The sequence below is a fragment of the Ochotona curzoniae genome, unplaced genomic scaffold (genome assembly GCF_017591425.1).
Source record: "Ochotona curzoniae isolate NIBS_2020 unplaced genomic scaffold, NIBS_Ocur_1.0 contig_2723, whole genome shotgun sequence".
Classification (NCBI taxonomy): domain Eukaryota; kingdom Metazoa; phylum Chordata; class Mammalia; order Lagomorpha; family Ochotonidae; genus Ochotona; species Ochotona curzoniae.
Window position 1 is genome coordinate 12,732,277 of NW_024465573.1, and position 19,858 is coordinate 12,752,134.

At 36.7% G+C, this 19,858-nt stretch overlaps 1 protein-coding gene across 2 annotated transcripts in view; it reads right to left on the reverse strand.

The window, feature by feature from the left end:
* The window catches only part of PDGFD (platelet derived growth factor D), a 217,046-nt gene that overhangs the window by 64,657 nt on the left and 132,531 nt on the right, over positions 1–19,858 (reverse strand). Inside the window, exons 2-3 of one of the 2 annotated variants that reach the window (XM_040977235.1) lie at positions 5,717–5,903; positions 1,769–1,949 (exon numbers count right to left, since the gene is read on the reverse strand). In XM_040977235.1, coding sequence (XP_040833169.1) covers positions 1,769–1,949; positions 5,717–5,903 — 368 coding nt within the window. Of the gene's footprint in view, positions 1–1,768; positions 1,950–5,716; positions 5,922–19,858 lie in introns of both variants that reach the window. The other variant, XM_040977234.1, reaches the window with a different exon arrangement.

A 19,858-nucleotide genomic window follows, 5' to 3' on the forward strand; every position in this document is an offset into this window, starting at 1 on the left:
CATATATCTTGTTCTCTCTCTTTTGCTGCATTACAAACTATGTCATTATTGTCATATATCATCTAAGTTATATAAGTACACTGCATATGTTCACAAGCAAAGAAATTGCCTATGATACTTCTCACAGTACACATTTTTTAAGATTTAATTTATTTTTATTGGAAAGGCAAACGGAGTATATTCCTATCATCATTATTATTATTTATTCTTCTTTAAATCTGTATTTCAGTTACATTCCACAACAGGAGCTGTTCTGCCTTAAACACATCATGGATAATTGTGACTTATGGGTTGTTCAGGTTATTCATAAACAAAGAGCCATGAATATATTAACACTAACAGTCCTCGATATTTTAAGGGAGACAAGATCCTTCATTAAACCTATTTTTTTCCAATCTAACTTGTCAAACCTGCTTTGTCCAGGAACAATTGTGAACAGATGCATTACTGTGCATACTGAAAGGTACAAAAACGAAGAAATCAAAGGTTCATACTTCAATTTTATTGCTATGCAGTGTTACTTGAGTTTGCAATAATGTAAATAATGCTTGATGGATTATTATGAAATTAAAACTGGAACCTGTGTCATGGCATACTACTTTCCACTTACAATATTCTGATGTATAATTTATTTAGTGCTTAATAACTCATCATAATGCAAGAAATATTAGATTTTCTAAATGCATTATTTTTCTGATCTTAAGTTTAATTCTTAAGAGAAAAGCAATTCCAACAAATCAAGACAGTTTTTACTTATGTGTTCTATTTCGGTATCCACTCTTAGAAAAGGGACTGAGGCAGATTGAGAGAGTAAAAATTGTCCAATATCTTCGAATAGTTGAAAGATGGAATAATTAAGACAACAACATATAAGCAAAATTATTCCCAGTGCTTCTATGGATTTATTCTATAGCACCTAGTTCTTCTGACTTACTACTTATCATTTTTTTATCATTTCAATTTATGAAACATTTCAGAAGTTCCCAGGGTAATTTTGTTCAGTTAACCAAAGTATCTTTATTACATCTAATAGAAGGTCTGTCAGAACTTAATAATTGTGTTATTGATGGATTAGTGAAGAAGGCATATGCATATCTGTGATACATCTGTGACAATCAATTACAATGTAAATTTGGCTTAATATAAGATTGGGCATGTTTTAATAGTCAATCAGTTAAGGCTGGAAATTATTCCTAAGATGGTTAAGTAGAGGTGAGACTGAAAATAAGCATGGTCTGTTCAACAGAAGTTGTACTCTTGTGTCCTGAGTTGGACTTTCGATTTGAATTGTTGGCCAACCTTGAGATTTTATTATAATACACTTTCAAAACTGGGTCACCATTCCAACTACAACTACTAGGACATTATCCTGTGCTGAAATTTACAGAAAACTTTTCCAAGAAAGACAGGAAATGTTTCTCTTAGCTTTATTTCTACTCTCACAGGCTTTCTTTTTGGATACAAATGCATCAACCTTGCTTGAGTTGATTAAAGGTACATCCCTCATTGTGTACCATTTTCTCTTTTCCATTCACTATGCACTTTTTTTCACAATACAACACCAAAATATTGACATAATAAATCCAAAATGGCATTTTTTGCTAATGAAGGTTTAAACATTTTAGCCACAGAGTAGGAGAAAACAATGCCACCAGGTATTGATAAAGTTCACTTCCTCTCATATCACTGCATTTAATGATAGAAAATTAGCTCTATACTTCCTGAAAGCAGTGTCTGGTTTTAATCACGGAGGACATCAGCTACTTACCACAAAAGAATAATAAATCTTGAATCCAGGTTTAGCCACAAAGTAGTCATCAGACTTGAATGTGATTTTAATCTGGTTTGTTCTTGAGGTTATCCTTGGAGGAACTTCCTTGTGTCCACACCATCGCCCTCTAATAACAGTACTGGTTTCAGATACGTCTTCAACTTCCACAAAATCATACCTAGAATATATTGGGCAGTAATGGTCATGCTTTGATTTCAGTAGCTTTTGAAACTTGTACTTTCATTCAAAAATTAAAATGTAATTTCTCATTAACCTACTAGCTGAAGAAAAATTGCAACATATAGAATTATTTTTTAAACAGCTAGTTTTCGGCTTTCATTTTCTAAATTAAAACTCTAACATCTGGTCTGAAAGAATTCTGACATATATATGATTATATATATATAACTTGAGTACACACATGTGTGTATATACATATGTAAATGTATGTTTATATTCAAGCATGATCTTTCCTTGGTCAGCAATCATCTAAGCAGGCTACTTTCTGAGCATCCAGCTGGACATTTTTCTGGAAATTATCCAGTAACTAATTTCTTTATTTATTTTAGAAGATGTGACTTAGCAAATATATAATCCAAATGTTTTCTATGTAATACTTTGCAAACAAAATTTCATTTTGAATTTATGACATTTTGTGTTTCTATGATAAAGTAAGTAAATGTTCTATATCACTTATAGAACCAGCATTCTTAATTTTTATAAAAATTATTTTTGATGATGCTTACATAGTTGATTATGGAGGGAAGGGTCGTGGATTAGGGAAAAGTGGGTGAGACCCTTACTTCCACCAATTTTTAAAAAAATGGATAGAGTGTGGCTTGCCATATTCTCTTTTGGGAAAACTATCTTTTGCAGAGACCACATCATAAAATACGACACGTATCATGAGGAAAAAATCTGTAAGTTTGGGGAAAGATATGTGCTAATCAGTTTTGGAGCTGGTTAAACCAGGGTGTGAATATGTACAGGACCACAGGTTTGTCTTTGGTATTGATCAGAGAAACACAGAATCACAGAATTGATCAATGCCACCAAGGCCTTTTTAGTTTTTCACTATCATAATTTGATTCTTCCAATCTGTCCGTAACATTCCATTCCTCAGGGCATCACAGAACATGATATTTTGGGGGATGGAGTTTAGATCTTGTAGACTCCTTATTCCATTTCCAGACCCTCAAGAATTTCATTTGGTTAAAACTGGTCATTAGTGTTCTACTCCGACTCTGTCCCAAAAATGACTTCAGTTGCTAAACTCAAGTACAAAATTGTGGCCATTCAGAGTAAACACCACCAGAAAACTCCTGTTCATCTTACAGTTTTGCATCATGATTACCAGAAGGAATCAGTATAAAAAATATGGCCTTACTAATCTTACTTATGCACCTCAGAACGCTTATTAAATGGGCAGAATTTTGAATCAGGTGATAACCAATGATACTGTGTCTGAATTGCTTTGACTTTTGATTTTTTGTCTTTTACCCTTATATCCTTTTCCTCAGTTTCCTTATAGACAAACCAAGAAGGCTTATGTAAGTTTGCTAGCTAAGTATCTCTTGGAATCCCTATAAGTTAACTTCTAAACATTTATACAGTGCTTGTAGAAAGCACTAAAAAGAATCATTACTCAAGCAATAAAACATTACAATGTAAACATCAAGGAGGCTTTGGAACAGATGGTAGGAAATCAATTGCGTTTCATTTTATATAAAATATGTGCAAATCATATTTATTGCACAAAGCACAAGTATACATGAAACTTTGTTAATAATACAACATATCATTTTTGCTTAATTTAAAAATATAAAAAACTCAAACACCAGTGTAATTTGAACTCTAAAACTAAAGTCAAGGGAGTACCATTTTCCAACTTACTAATCAACATTCTCCCAAACTCCTCTCCTATTTCCAACTCTCACTCATTTACTTCCTTCTGTAAATCTTTCATAAATTCTGAGAAATGAGATTTGATGAAAAATTTTAAAAGGAAGCCAACCTGACTTTCTCTTCTATTTTCAAGGCTATACTCAAACATGCTCACTACTGGGATCAAAATCCCAGGTCGGCAGTGATTTTCCCTCTATGATAATATGGCATAATAAACATGTATTTGCTCTATGTCCCTGGTTCCTGACGCAGAACTCCCAAGGCCTCTGGGATTTCTCAGTGATGGGGTGAAGGGAGCATTGTTTGCTATTCATTCCTTTCAGCCATACTTGAGTATATGTCAATTAACTGACTCTATAGTTTCAGAAGGACAACAGAGAGAAAAAGGCAGGAATAGAAGTTAGAACTGTACAGAGGAGAGGATCTAGAGATTAAGCACAATCAACAATGGCCACTGATGTAATTTATTATACGTAAAAATACTGAAACTATCCTAAAACCTTGTAATGACAGAGTTTCAATAGCTGTTGGATTGAATACTTGGAGACTTTGAGAAGCCACTCTTTCCATATTCTTGCCCTATTTACCTCTTCTATTTGACTGTTGTTATACAGATTTTAAATAAACTCTTAATCATATCATCATATGTAAAGTGTTTTAAGTTTCATGGATTCTTCTAGTTTACTATAAAACTAAAGGAGGGAATTATGTGACTCCACGATTTGCCACTTTTCATTAGAAGTACAAGAAACCTGAAATTGGCATCTAATACGGGGCCAGTGGGGGGGGGGATAGTGCTGTAGCAGTGAGTTCCTAACTCCCTTCATGTTCCTAATACTTCATGTTACAGTGTTAGAATTACACTGAGTTACAGGATACCGAGCTATTTTAAAAGAACTCTTTGATAGGAATAAAAACTCATTCACATGTGGTGTCAGAAGTGTCTAATGTGTAGAACCAGATCATGGTACCTTCTGTGTCAACACTTTCAGCAATATGTCAGTAGAATTTCTTAATTTTTTTCCCTAGAATAGATTATTAGATCTCTCTTTCAAAGTTAAAAAGTCATCAGATCAGCTTTTATATTTAATTACTTTGTAAATATTAACTGTTTTTTCATATAGATATTCAGCTCTACTCGCTGGCATTCTTTTCCCTCTGTGGTCTTAGAAAGAGTCACTGATGTTATTCCAGGGAAAAATAGCAACATAATAAAAGCTGCCAGCATAATCAACATGCAACAAAGGACAACCAAACTTGAGGCATCTCTTTTTCTTATTCAAAGGCAAATGAACCTGTGGAAAGGATTTAGCAGTTCAGTAGTTCACTGGCAATGCAGGACAATGCATGCAGTAAAGTACAAAAAAAAAAAAACAACAAAAACAAAACAACAACAAAACAGAAAGAAAATCCTCCCCAAATCCTACACATGCTAATTCGGTGAGTAAGATGCCAAAGGCCCAGGATTTCTCTGAAAAATAAACCATGAAGGAAGAAGACTGTGAGGCACAGCTTTCACCTTCTATTTGTGACCCAGAAACCACAGGAAACAGACCTATCTGAGGGAGACAAGGCTTTGGGGTTCCTTTCTCCTTCTTGTAGATGTGTAAGGCTCTAACACTATGGCGTAAAACCCTGATGGGTTCCTCAGTCAGCACTAGGGGAAGGAGGGTGGTCCTACTGTTTGTGTCAGCTCCTGGAACCCAGCAGTGGTTGATGCCCACTGTACCATGGACAGGCTAAGACAAGGCCACATGCTAGTAGCTACAGATGACATGGGATGCTGGTTGCCTTTCTCAAAGCCTGTTTTGTGCATTAAAACAAACAAAAAAACAGGTCTCTCTAGATTCCACCCTTCTTTGGGAGGCACACAGTCATGGGCCTGTGGAGCAGAGTGTCTGTGAGTCACACCAATGACTGCTTTCTCTGCAGCACAGTCTGAGTAGGTCCACAGGCCTCCAAAGGGACATGAAGCTTTCAATCTGTCCTTTACATCTCATTTTGGGGACAGCACCCTCAAGTAGATTTTTCTTCACTTACCTACAGATATCATTTTCTGCCTCCTCTAATCCAAACTGATGGTCAAACGCTAGTTGTATCCTGGTTTTCTCGTGAGAGTGGAGGCGCCACGTCAGAAGCAGGTTCCTGGGGTAGCTGTTCGGGAAGCGAGGACTCTGCAAGTGGCCATTTCCTGTCACCTGGATGGTCTCATCTTTTCGGTACAAGTCTGTGAGGTGATTGCTCTCTGTTAGTAGTCACAACTTGTAGGAATTAGTATGTTGCTCCAATTACAGGAAAGCAAAAAAAGAACAGTTTATCATGCATCACATTTTAAAACATTTATAGACTTGGTTTAAAACTAAAGAAGCAAGTGGTAGCTTCGGGTTAAACAGAAAACATATATTTCTCTGTTATCTATGTCTTCCCAATTTATTCAAAAGACTAGACTTAAGGTCTAATACTTTAGGGGTGATCTAGCAGAATTCCGATAAGCAAAGATTAGTAATTAGTTCAGAAATCAGGTTCATTTTAATTGGAATCAAAATCAGCAAACAGTTTACCTTTTCTCTTTTCTATGTAATATGAACAAACAGTACTTATTGATTTTTTTAAGAAATTGATTAATATACACTGACAGCAGTCTGTCTGCAATGACTAGCATAGGAAGAATCCTATAAACCTTATTGAAAGAATGAGTAAGAAAAAAAAGCAAATGAAAAGACTTTTTAATGATTATTTATTTGATGAGCATTATCAAGCAACATTTTCCTGTGGACAGCTCTGCTGCAAAAATTACACACACACACACACACACACACACACACACACACACACATTTTTCCCTTGATTTTCTTACTTAAATCAGGTCCAATTCTTCCTGTATTTTATTGCATTGTATAATAAAGAATTTCTCTGGTCTCTATCCAAAGTGTTAGACATATCTTTATTATTATTTTTGGTGGTCCCCTGAGACCCTCCCTGAGTATACGGTAACAAACGATTGACTGTGGACACCCTAGGGCATTTCAAAACAAGGGCTGAACATTCCAGAAAGACCGGCTTTTTGATAATGTTACAGGTTTGAAACAAGTGAAATTCGCCCGATATTGCAAACTCCAGAAATGGAGACGTTAGCAATCAAGGCTAAGCATGTTATTCAGAATGCAATCAATCACGTGAGTTTAAGGAAGTTTCAGTCAAACTCCTGGACAGCAAGGCGTGGAGAAGCAATGTGCTTGGTGATACCCAGAGTTATGTCAGGAGACTAATGAGTTCTGAGAGCAAACAGGGGCTTCACTCTGGAGTAGTTCCAGTACTTGCCATATGAGTCCCGTGGTTTGGCTGATCTGTATCTGTTTTCTTTATGCCAAAAGTTTAATCGCAGGCTTAGTGCTTTCCTGAATTCTCTAAATTATTCTATTCTAGCAAATTACCAAATTTAAGGGGCTATGGGAAACTCTGAATTTGTAACCAGTTGGTCAGAACTAAGTAGAAATAGGAAATTCTTCATAGTTTGCACCAGAACTGCATTGCACAATGGGTCCTTTTTCCATCTCTTGTATTTTAGAGTTGGGGCACTTAGTGTCTTCCTTTCCTCCCCATAAGCTGACTTACAGCTGAAGTTTGTTTGTGTTCTCCCACAGAGAGTCTGCTTTGAGGTCTATAATTCAATGTGCCTCTTTGGGGAGGCTATACTTGTGGATGGAAACCACTGTAAACTGAGGCTGTGCAGGGTGGCTGTTAAGTCTCCCAAAATAAGAGATGGGAGATGAACAGCAATTGGCATGTGAAACACAAAAGCCACTCACATGTATTTTTCTGTGTAATGGAATTTAAATTATTTGGGGGGTGGGAGGGGAGTCTCATTCAGTGGTTACCAGCTTATGCAGCCAGCCTACACTGAGAAAGAGAATTCTGGGGAGAGCAATAGGTACTGAAAAGTTGATGAAATCATCACCAGTTCTGTGGCCTTTGAGAATCTAAAAACATTGGCACTGGAACCTTCTCCCTTGTCTTGCTATTAAGCTAAAAATACAGCTGTGTAAACTATTTGTCTACTCCTTTGTCATAAAGGCCTGTTAGGAAATGGGCTACAAGCTTGTTTTCCAGGTTGACTGAGGCGAGCTCTCAAAGATTATTTATCAGAGATTCTGAATGCTGTATGTTGCAGCATTATTAAGACTTCTATCACTTAAGCCATACTTACATAATTTTTGCTGTCATTTGACCTCCAGTAATACTTAATATCCTTCTCTATATTAATATTTTAATCAAAATCAAATTCATTCTAAAAGACTGCATATCAATTATGTAAATGCCATTAGGTCCTGCTCACCATGTATAGAAGGTAATCATAAATCTAAAAGCAAAGCTGTTAAATTTAAAATGTCTGCCTCAGGTATAGCGATCGGCAGTTTTCTCTTTGCCTTCTTTCAGGAGTAACGTTCAATGGTTTTCTGAGGTGTTTTGAGGTGTCCCAGATATTATGTTCAATTCAGATATACTTCAATAATGCTTTAAAAAGGGTTGTTGTCCCCATACACCTGAAAACAGAGTCCACCCATACAGCACATGGGAACACAATATAGAGGGATACAGACTGCAGACTGTGAATATGTGGTTCCCCAGGAGGAGGGAGAACCACAAGGTGGAAAACACAAGGTGTGCTTTTGCAATTGCTGGAGGAAGGCTCTCCTAAGCAGAGTCTCTGTGGGTTTGGGTGAGACATTAATGGGCCACAGGTTTGAAATGCTGATCATGGAAATATCTGAAGACCAGGCAGAAGTGTCTGTACTTGATAAGGGTGGAAACAGAGTAGTTCTAGAATGGATAAATGTGCAACTAAAGATCATCCTTCTTGTACCACAGAGATGAACTGGAAGGATAGTGTTTGCAATGGATTTGTCTCCTAGGAGGTGACTACAACATAATAAGGGTATGATCTGTACAGGCAGACAGCAGGGAGGTCACATCAGGGTAGCAAAATCAAAAGGGACTTTTGAGTAGTTAAGAAAGGAATGCAAAGGGATGCGTCAGAGGCAGCAGCATCATGTGAAGCACAAGAACTCAGCCCAGCACACTGTTGCTGGTACACAGGCTTACTGCACGGAAGAACATGCCAGAACAAACACAAATTCCATTTAGATGTGGTGATGAGGAATTCAAGCGGGTGGGAATGTTAGGAGGCTTGAGGATCAGCAGAGACTTGAACTGGAAAAACAGAATTAATGTGACACCTCCCCACAGTGAGGGAAGCAGCAGCTTAGGCTAATCAGTGAATGCTCAGGAGGACACAGCCCAAGAACGAAGAAGAGTTTCTGGTGGACAGGTCTAGGAAGGGCAGAAGATGAAAGGAGATGTAGGGGAAATCAGGGAAATAAAGGCTGAGTGGGGAGCCACGTCTGAGTCAGGATGCCTGTGAAAGGGATAATTTCAGGGACACAGTGGTCAATGATATTACTTGGGGGACTGTTGCGGTAGTACAGAAAGTTAGCCACCACCTGCAACACTGGCATTCTTGTATCTAAACACTGGTTCAGGTCCCAGCTACTCCACTTACAGGAAAACAGAGGTGCAGGAGAGGTCCCCATGGCCTGGCTCCCTGCCCACCATTCAGGAGGCCTGGATGAGGGTCCTGGCTCATGACTTTGGTCCAGCCTAGGGCTAGCCACTGTGGTCAGTTGAGAAACAGACTACCAAGTGGAAGACTCACTCTCTCCTCCCATCGTCCCCTCCTCCACCCTATAACTGTCTTTCCAATAACTAAATGTTTTTAAAATGTCAGATTTAGAAGAAGGTAAGAAGAAAGCAAATGGAGGGAAAAAACACAGAACTTGTCAGTAACAAAATCAATAAAACCCTTCAAAAATACACTTTTAGAAATTCAAATACAAATGAAATTCCTTTTTTTTTTTTCTTGGAATATCCTTAAAGGCTAAGCTCCTTTGATAGAATTAACTTTGTTTATGACTGAAATGCCAAATACATTTTCAAGAAGGCTGTAGAGGTAGTAGAGAGATGAGTTTTCCATCTAAATGTGTTTTAATTAAGACGGGAATTCGTTTCCGTTTGCCACACTGACGGCAGATCTCTGCTGTACTCTATGAATGCAATATGGAGCTACAGGGGGGAAATTGCAGGTCTTCTGATTTATTTTTCTTAGAAACAAATCATTCTACAGTACACAAAATTAAATATGATAAATAATAAACAATTCTACAGTGATTATTTTGTGCCATGTACTGTTCTAAGAACTTTGCATGTTTCATTTTTAGTGTCTAATGGTTTTATATACTCATATATGACATGTGGGATGTGAATGTTTATACGTGACCATCCGTTTGGACTTACAACAACTCACTGAGATGGGAGTTATTGTCATCACTTGATACATGAAGATTCTGGGGAACAGAGAGCTCAAACCACTGGCACAAAAATCACAGAGTTAGTCAGAGTATAAAGTTGGCTACTGGTTGCAGTTGGCTACTGTCTAACTGTTGTGCCATAGAAGATGATTTCCGTGCTTAGTCTGAAATTTGCTATATCAATGTTAGGTTTTGCTATCTGTAATCTACTTTGACTTTTAAATTCCACTCTTTGCATATACCTCATAGCTTCATGCCAATTCACTTTTTTTTTTTAAGATTTATTTTTATTATTTTTTTTATTGGAAAGGCGGATATACAGAGAGGAGAGACAGAGAGGAAGATCTTCCGTCCGATGATTCACTCCCCAAGTGAGCACAATGGCTGATACTATGCCATTCCGAAGCCAGGAGCCTCTTCTGGGTCTCCCACGCGGGTGCAGGGTCCCAAAGCTTTGGGCCGTCCTCGACTGCTCTCCCGGGCCACAGGCAGGGAGCTGGAAGGGAAGCGGGGCTGCCGGGATAGAACCGGCGCCCATATGGGATCCCGGGCGTGCAAGGCGAGGACCTTACCCACTGCGCCACCGCGCTGGGCCCCAATTCACTTATTTTTAAAAGAAGAGTTGCAGTGAATTACAGATGCAAAGCATACACTGTCCAATTAACCTGAGATTATAACCAAAATGTCACGTACACAGCCATATTCCTGAACTTCAGTATTCCAATGTCAGCTAACACTTACGGAATAATTGCTATGTTCCAGGTACTCTAACAATTGGTTTAAAGGTACTATATCATTTCATCTTCACAATGCTAGGCAATCGACAACATCTCTGCCGCACACAGATTTCAGAGTTTAAGAAACTTATGACCACAAGAAACAAAGTTAGTGAAAGAATCAGTTTTTGACCCCAGGCCAGTGTACTTTAAGCGCACACAAGCTGAACCAGAGCCCTGGATAGGCTGTAGAACTACAAAGATAGCAAACAAATCATGTTTTTGTAGGCAGGGAATAATTTCTGTGGTTATTTATGTGGCAAGAATATAAAGTCTTATTTTGCATTTTAACACAGAAGGAGGTTTACATCCTCATAAACTCTGAAGCATGAATTTGACCTAAAAAAAATTAAAACAAAAAAGAAAAAAAAACATATATTTGTCTAACATGTCCCCAGTCCATTAGAAAATTCATCTTGGGGTTGGAGTTGTGGTACAGTGTGTAAAGGTGCTGCCTAAGATACTGGCATTTCATTTCAACACCAGTTTGAGTCCTTGGTGCTCCACTTCTAATCCAGCTCCCTGCTAATGAACTGAGAAAACAATCAAGGATGGCACAATTGCTTGAGCCTGGGCTTTCAACATGAGAGACCCAAATGAAGCCCCTAGCTCCTGGCTTCATTCTGACCCAGCCCTGGCTGTGGAAGCTAGGTTGGAGAGTGAACTGGAAGATGGAAGCTCTCTTTTTGTCTCTCACTTCATCTGTAACTCTAATTTTCGAAGTAAATAAATAAATCTTAAAAAAAAATGAAAATTACTAAGCTCACCAAGTCTATTATCTTGGAAGCTTATGAACAATTACTGCACGCAGTCTCACTTATTGCTGGAATTCATTTGGACCAAGAATTTTCAAAGTGTGGTCACCAGGGTAGGACATGGGCATCAATTAGGAACTTGTGAGAAATGCAAATTCTCAGTCCCATTCCAGAGGGACCCAAGAAGAAGTCCTAAAGAGCACATAACAATACAACTCTAACAGACTTTCCATGTTATTCTGATGCAGCTTGAAGTTTGAAGACATATGAACATCTCATGTTCTCTACTTCCTTGTTTCTTAACTTAGACTCTTCCACCTTCTTGCTGTTAACTCCATTTCACATATGGTTCTTCCTCTTATCAGATTAGGACTTGTTTTGAACTCACCTTCCTACCTCTGATCTTGGAACCTGATTTCTAGGACCTAATTTTCATCCATGATGTTCCAGAATAAGGGGTCACCCAAATTCATGCCATTGACTATGGTTCTCATTTCTTATTTTGAATTCCCTGTCCATTAAAAATCAGCACTTGTGCCAATTTTATAATTCATCATATATAATAAAGCCAAAGTAGAAATAAAGCCACAAATAGCATCATTATTTTTATTTATTCTGCTAGAATATAACATTTTGATAATTATAACTTTATGAGAGCATAATAATGTGAATTATAAAAGAGAAACACTGATTTATTGAAGTACGGATTAAAATATTTGATCAATGACCCTTAGGAGCATGGCTCTACCAACTCATATAAATTGAGCGGAAGAGTAGAGACATACTTTATTCCCCATTGTCCCCATACGACAGCCAGAAGCCTACAGTATGATTGGCAGTCACAAACACTACATTAGCTGTAAGGCAGAAGCAAAGAATAGTAAATAAATTAGGAAAGTCCCAACTCACAAAGGGATTTACTACCAACTTTCTTTTGCAAAATTGCTGTTTGATAATCCTGCAATATGTATAACAATGGTAGCTGGGAATACAGCTAATATTCAAACCATTCAGACCCAATTCTATTACTAACCATCCATAGAAAACCCACTCAATTCATATGTTGTGAATATAGTTTATAAATATCTACTTTCTAGGCTTATCAAAAATTAAGTTGAGCAAAATATAGAAAGGAAGCATCACAACCTTCATTCTGATTTTTGCAAAAGTTAAATGGCTGGACCTGGCACAATACCCTAGTGACTAAATCCTTGACATGCATACCTGGGCTCCCATATGGGTGCCAGTTCATACCCTGGCTGAAATAACAAATAAATAAATAAATAAGTAAATTATATTGTTTAGCTATTTTAACAAGTAACAAACCACCACAAAGAACTTAGACTTGTTGCTAGTGAAAAGAAAAGAAGGAATGGTCCATGTAAGGGATGCATCCTGAATTTAGCTCCAGTCCCCACACCTTTCCCAAGTACTGCTATTTGCAGTGGCTCAGATATGTCATGTCACATTTCTGGCTTCTGTTTCCTAAATCAACTTTATAAGAGACTGTGGATAACATGGCATTTAAGATTACTTTCAGGTCCAAAATGACATGATGCCTGCATAGTTTTCTTTCAAAGGGACGGAACTGCCAGTAATCTGAACACGGTTAAAAGGCAAGATTACTTCTAACAATGGGACAATGGAATGCGAAATCCAAAACCTCCAAAGGAATAAATGGTTAGATATTTTTGCTAGCTGTGTGTTATTGTTATATCATTGCAAATAGAGGATATCAACACGTTGTTCAACTACATGTTTAGGAAAATTTTTATTTCTCATAAAATAATAATGTCTACTTAGTACAGTAACTTACACCACATGCATTATGGCTGCAATAAAATAAATCTTTTTAAAGTAGAAACAATACATTCTATGTTTTGTTCTTTTTAAAACTGAATGAAGACATCTCTATGAGACTGTCTAAACATAAAACATAAAAGCTGAAGGAAATGAAAGGTGTTTTTAAATTTCTTTACAAGTTTCATAGAAAAGTAAAAAGAAAATCATAGTGTAGATTATTAAACTCCTAAGAGAAAACAGTGTGTCTTGTTTCTCAGCATTATTCCTATGTGCATTGCCAGTGAAAACATATGGAGACACTCAAAATACACCCTTTAAATCCTACATGTTCAGATGGCTGCTACACATTATGCATACCCAGCATTCTCAGAACCTGAATGGCAGATAATAGACAGTAAGATAACAACTAAAAATGAAGTTTTATCAGAAATAAAGTTGCAAAATGCCCCAAACATTTTATTTCTAAGAAATTTAATTTCACTGTAGCCAGCAGGCTTGCCGTCTGTGGGAATACATTTAGCAGGAATATTAAAGGCTTATTTTAGGGAGAGTTCTATTGAAATGATCCTAGTCTAGACAGCCATTCTGAAAGCACAACCTCCTATTCTTTTTTTTTTTTAATTTCTGTTAGATAATCTGCTAACTATGAGTTATGGTAGACTACCACGCTAGAAAATGCTGGGATCCAGAAAGCAAAGAATAAAGCTGAAATTGATGTCCTATTTGGTGAGTGTTTACAGATTTATTATTTATGTATTATTACTCAGTAATATGTAAAATCAGAGGACTGGTTCCCAACAATTCTTATTCTGTCCAAGTAATTCATAGAAGTAGCACTGAAAGTACCAAAGAATTTATTATTCCCCACCTCAGTGGAACTTTCAATGCACAATGTGTTTTGTCGCTGTGCATCATAACTTGCATTTATAAGTTGATTTCATCATAAAATTATATTAAAATACAAGTAATTTATCTTTCTCAAATTAATTTTAGCCTATTTTTAAAAACTTAAAGTCTGGGTAAATAAAAGATTGTTTTAAAACATCAATGCTGTACTTGATCACATTATGACAACTCATTTTAGTTCTCTCAATTCTCATTTTTTCTGCTAAGGTTTTTTTGGTGTGTATGTTGTGTTACTGCTGGTTTTACATAAACATTGTGAAAAATGAAACAACATTCAGAACTGTAACAGATGAGACAGGGTAGTGTTGATTGGCATGACAGAAAATATTTCAGAATCAAAAGTTACAGAGAAATCCTTTCAATCAAACGCAAAGCTGGAAAACAACAAGATAACCACTGCGGCAAAAATAACAGCTTCAACTGCTGTCAACACAGCTCAAAGATCAAGAACTATAAGAGGGCAAAGAGAAAGAAAAAAACATCCAGGAGTAAACAGAGTAGCATTTTCTTTCTATCTAGAAGATATTTAATATAGGAAAATCCATTATCTTCGTGCATTTTCTGCTGCTCCAACAGATTACTAGGGGCTGGATGAATTATAAAGAAAGTGAGAGTCCTGACTTCTGACTGGGAAATTCAAGAGCATTATGTTAGCAGGTGTTTCGATTCTGGTGAGGGGTGCTTTAACCCCAGAAAGAAACTGGGCAAGTCACTGTCTCTAAAACAGAGGTAATACAAACGTAACCTCACTTTATAACAACCCACTCTTGGAAAGTAACCTAGTCCTTCACCAGTAAGAACTTATTCCAACACATAGATATGAATTCCTCTTAAAGAGGTAATCATCCAAGGTTACTCTGACCACCACTGCAAAGGCAGTAAGATTTCAATGTGAGTTTCAGAGAAGACAACCATGTTCAAATCAAAGCAACAGCATTCTTACTGATATTTCAAGAAAGACTATGGACTTAATGTGTGAGTTCCAATAATCACAGTGAATGAGGACCTTCTGAAATTACTTTATTGGGTACATTTTAGTGGGTACTGAATCCAATAAGTCTTATGGGGCACTGAACAATGTCAAAAGAGAAGTCAACCATTAAGAAAAGAATTAAAAATAAATTTGTATGAATGAAGATAACAAAATTTATCAGTCACTTAAAATTTATTTTTATCTATTAAAAAGGCAGAAAAACAGGCAGATACACATACATGGAGACTGACAAACACAGAGTCTTACACCAACAGGTCCACTCCCCAAATGCCTGCAACAGCTGGACCCGGGCCAGTGTGAAGTCAGAAATAAGGAACTCATTCCAGGTGTCCCACATGAGCGACAGTGACCCAAGCACATGAGCCACCATCTGGCCCCTCACAGCACATGGTAGCAAGAAGCTAGTATTGGAAATGCGGCAGGGACTCAGGTGTTCCCAACAGCATTCCGGCTGGTGCACCGCTCCCCGCCCCCCGGCTCTGAATTCCTCCTCACTAAAGGGCTTACCAAGTCCTCGGAGGAAAATAGAACTTGTAGTTAATATAAGAATCAAATTACTCCTAATTTTGTGATACCTACATATCTTTTACTGTTTGAAAGGAGTTGACTCTTAATTCAAGCAAATGTTTAAGTCCCAAAGTCATGGATTGACAATACACATAGGACGCAAACTTGATGCATCTATGGTGTCCCAAGGTAAGCCTTGGAAAATTGCATACACGGGATTTCCAAGATGGGATGCTGGTGTCCCACATGGTGTCATAATTGCTGTGTCAGGCCCCCAATCCTATCATAGCTTATGTGGCTGAATTTACTTAATATATGACATATAACTTGTATTTTGATATCTGTTACTTATAATCTGTTTATAAATATTGCAGTATGATACAATGTACAAGTTTTTACAGTGCAAATAATGAGTATGAAAAAAATGAAAATGTAAGTAAACTGAGATATAGAAAAATGATAACATAGCAATATTATCTGGTAAAGAAATAAATAATCAAATACCTAACAGGCAAAAGCATGGAAGATAACATTTAAGTAAAAAGCAAATTTGGGTTTGTCATTAAATACTCAAGGATATTAATTCCCAGCTCACTACAGACAATCACATTAAAGGAGTAAAAATGGCAAAATGTCTGAGTGTGCCACAGAACTGTCAATCCATAAGAGACTAAATGAATAATTCATACATTGGGTTGGTGCTAAATATCTACCTGTCAAAAGCTGCCAGCTTTCAAGAAAATTAGTTAACATCAATTGCATATAACTCAAGTTAGCCAAAACGATACAATTAAATATAACACGCACATTAACTCCCAGCAACACTCAATATTTGTTAAAATTCTTTTGAATTAGAAAGTGCTCCGATAGCAAACATTGGTTATAAAAGCAGGCATGTCACTATGAAGCTATGTATCAACACTGTAGAAAATAAGTAAGTTAGATGATTTTAAAGTCTAAACATGAAATGTTTATATTTGGACTTTCCTAGAATAATGAAATAACAGATTATGCTTTTCTGGATAAATTCATGGTACAATTTTATTAAAGAGTTCAGTGTAGTTTTAAAAAATACTATTTGTTTGAAAGAATTACACAAAGAGAAAGAGAAGGAGGGAGAGAGGAAAGAAGCGACAAAGAGAGAGATGAAGGGAGGCAGGAAGAGAGAGATCAAGTCTTTCACCTGCTGGTCCATTGCCCAGATAGCCAAAACAGTCAGAGCTGTACCAAACCAAAAGCCAGACTTCATTCGCATCCCCCATATGAGTGGCAAGGACCCACTCTCTTGGACCATCTTCTACTGCTGCTTTCCCAGGCAATTATCAGCGAGCTGGATTGAAAGTGGAGCAGCTGAGGCAGGAATCAGCACCTAGACGGAGTGCCAGTGTTGCAGCTGGTGGCTGTACCCACTGTACTACAACACTGGACACTTTTCAGGGTATTTTTAATGTAGATCATTTCTTTTGCCCCAAAGCTATTACTAAATCAATATCAGGTCATGCAATGGATGCTGCTTGAAAATGAAGCAAGCCTTTTGTTTCCTTGTCAAATCTCACACCAACAAATCCCTGGTGATATTAGTACCTATACTGGCAAGTCACCTCATGAACTCTTTCCTTGTACTTATTACATGTGGGGATGCCAGGAGACCACAGAGAATGGATCACAAGGACTTTAGCAACAACGTTTTATTCCTATTCATGGTATATGTCTGCATTGGGATGACGGGGCCTTGCTTTTTATTTTCTCATGGTGAGATCCAGGCTGAAGAGATTTTATCTTGAAAATACAAAAGTCACTGTGGAAGCAATCCAGAGATGAACTGATCATTACTTTTTCTTTATTTATTTAGTTTGTTTTCTTTTGTTTTTGGCCATTAGTCTTTAAACAGGTCTGTTCATTTTTCATTTGTTGGTAGAAACTGACTTATCAAAGTGAGTGTCCGAATTAAAAGAGAATAATAGTGACCACAACAGTTGCATCCTGGACATTGGAGGATTAAAGTTTGACTTGCCCCCGCTTTGTTTCTAACTGGTAGAATAACGTTCCCATACATTGAATAAAAACCCATTGTTTTACTGTACATAGTTGCAGCGTAAGAGATGATCAGAAAACAGACATATAGAGACAGAAAACTCATCGGTCAGATGAAGGCAAGTGGTCTTGGGGTGCTGGAAAAATAGATTTGAGAAAGTGTCCTTGATCCTTTTGAGCACTAGCTATCACAGACTGTGTCCTGTGGGCAAGCTGGGATGCTGATGGCATCCTGCACTGCAACCTTAGAAAGATTTGAATTCTACTTATATGCTAAAAGGGAAAAATGGGAAATAATTCATTAAGAATGTCTAACTTAGGTCTAGGAACAGAGTCAAAAACATGTCCTTGTGTTCATTGCAAGGCAGTGCTGAATCAAAATATGCATTTCTTGGTTATTCCACAGTTCTGTTTTCTCCCTGTTTTGTTTCAAAGGTGATTAGACATTTATGAATAGCATTATCACATAGTACGCACAAATTACTTGTTGAATATTTCTTTGAAAGTAACATGGAAAATCTGGGTAACTTACTGATTATAAACAAAGAAATATCTGGATAAACTAAACTGTGTAAACATAAAATTTACACAGTCTTCAGAATCTTCAACAACATTAAAAAAAACATTTTCAATAAAAGCTAATACTTAAAAATTAAGTATTATTCCAGAAATTATGATATCTTTATTGTTTAATTAAAGTTTAGGGATTCTGTTTCTGTATAATTTTTATTGCTATTTTCCATGATACACGTTTGTAGGTTTAAGGATTTCTCCCTTCCCCTCCAATTTTTCCCTTTCCAATTCCCCCTCCCACCATTTTCCCCCATATTATTAAAATAGTATAGTCCTTAAGTGCCAGGTACAAATTTAACATTCTGCTACTTAAGTGTATCATGGCATTTTTGGTATAGGCAAATGTAGAAAATCCAAGATCATACTCTTAAGGTATATATAACTGATTCATTGAGAGCCCACCTTTTATTCAGAAGTGAAAAATGCATTCCACAGCTTATCTTCAATTCTCTGTATTCTATTCTTCATTATAAAATTCATCCATAAGAATATATGTGTATATTTTTATATATCTGTTTTGTATTTTGCATGAAGGTTATCTTAGAACAGATGATATTTGTCCTTCCGAATAAGAATAGTTTTAATATGAATTGGTTCATTCACAACCAAAATGACCCTTACTTTTTGTTGGTCCTCCTCATTTCCAAAAATTCAGAATTAGGCTGTAATTTTAAGTAGATCGGTTTTAAACAACGGACCTAAAGTTCTCACATTTCCAGAAATTCTGAAACAGGACGTAACGTCAGCTATATGGAATCTTCTTACCCTAGTACCACACAAATGCAGTTTACTGGAGCTAGCACACACACCCAAGGTTATCCATGGTTCTGGTAAGATGCATGTTTCTTACGACAGAGCCTGTTTTTTTTCTTCTTTAAGAATTTAATGCTTAAGTAAATAAATGACAAAGTAAATAAATGTACGAATTGACAAATATAACTTCAGAAATTATTCATAATAATGACTTGCTTAAAGTGTAAGTACAATTTCAAGCAACATAAAATTGACAGCAAATAATATTTCTCCTGATAGAGAAAATTAGGGCAATAAACTTATTCTCAGGTATATAATATTTGAAATAATTGTATTTGTTATGGATTTTCAAATGGAGGTTAATAAATATTCAAACACATTTTGTCCTTTAGAGATTGTCTAAAATGATGACATTATACCCTTGGCCCAACAGTATAAGGAAAACTTGTTTTTTCGGTTGGACTAATCGCATGATAATGTAGAATTATTCTTTTGAGATGGTTTGAAGTAGCAAATCCAGTATTTAATACAAGCCAATATAAAGTAACATTTAGTAAATATTGATAAGGATGGATTGTGTACATATGTATTGTTCAGAAGAGACTATTTTTGAACCCAGATAGGTACCTTAGAGAACTGCCGTACTTAGTGCTAGAAAACTGGTAGATTTTGAGAGAGGAAATGAACAATAATCTATTATTAGTATTTAACTTGTG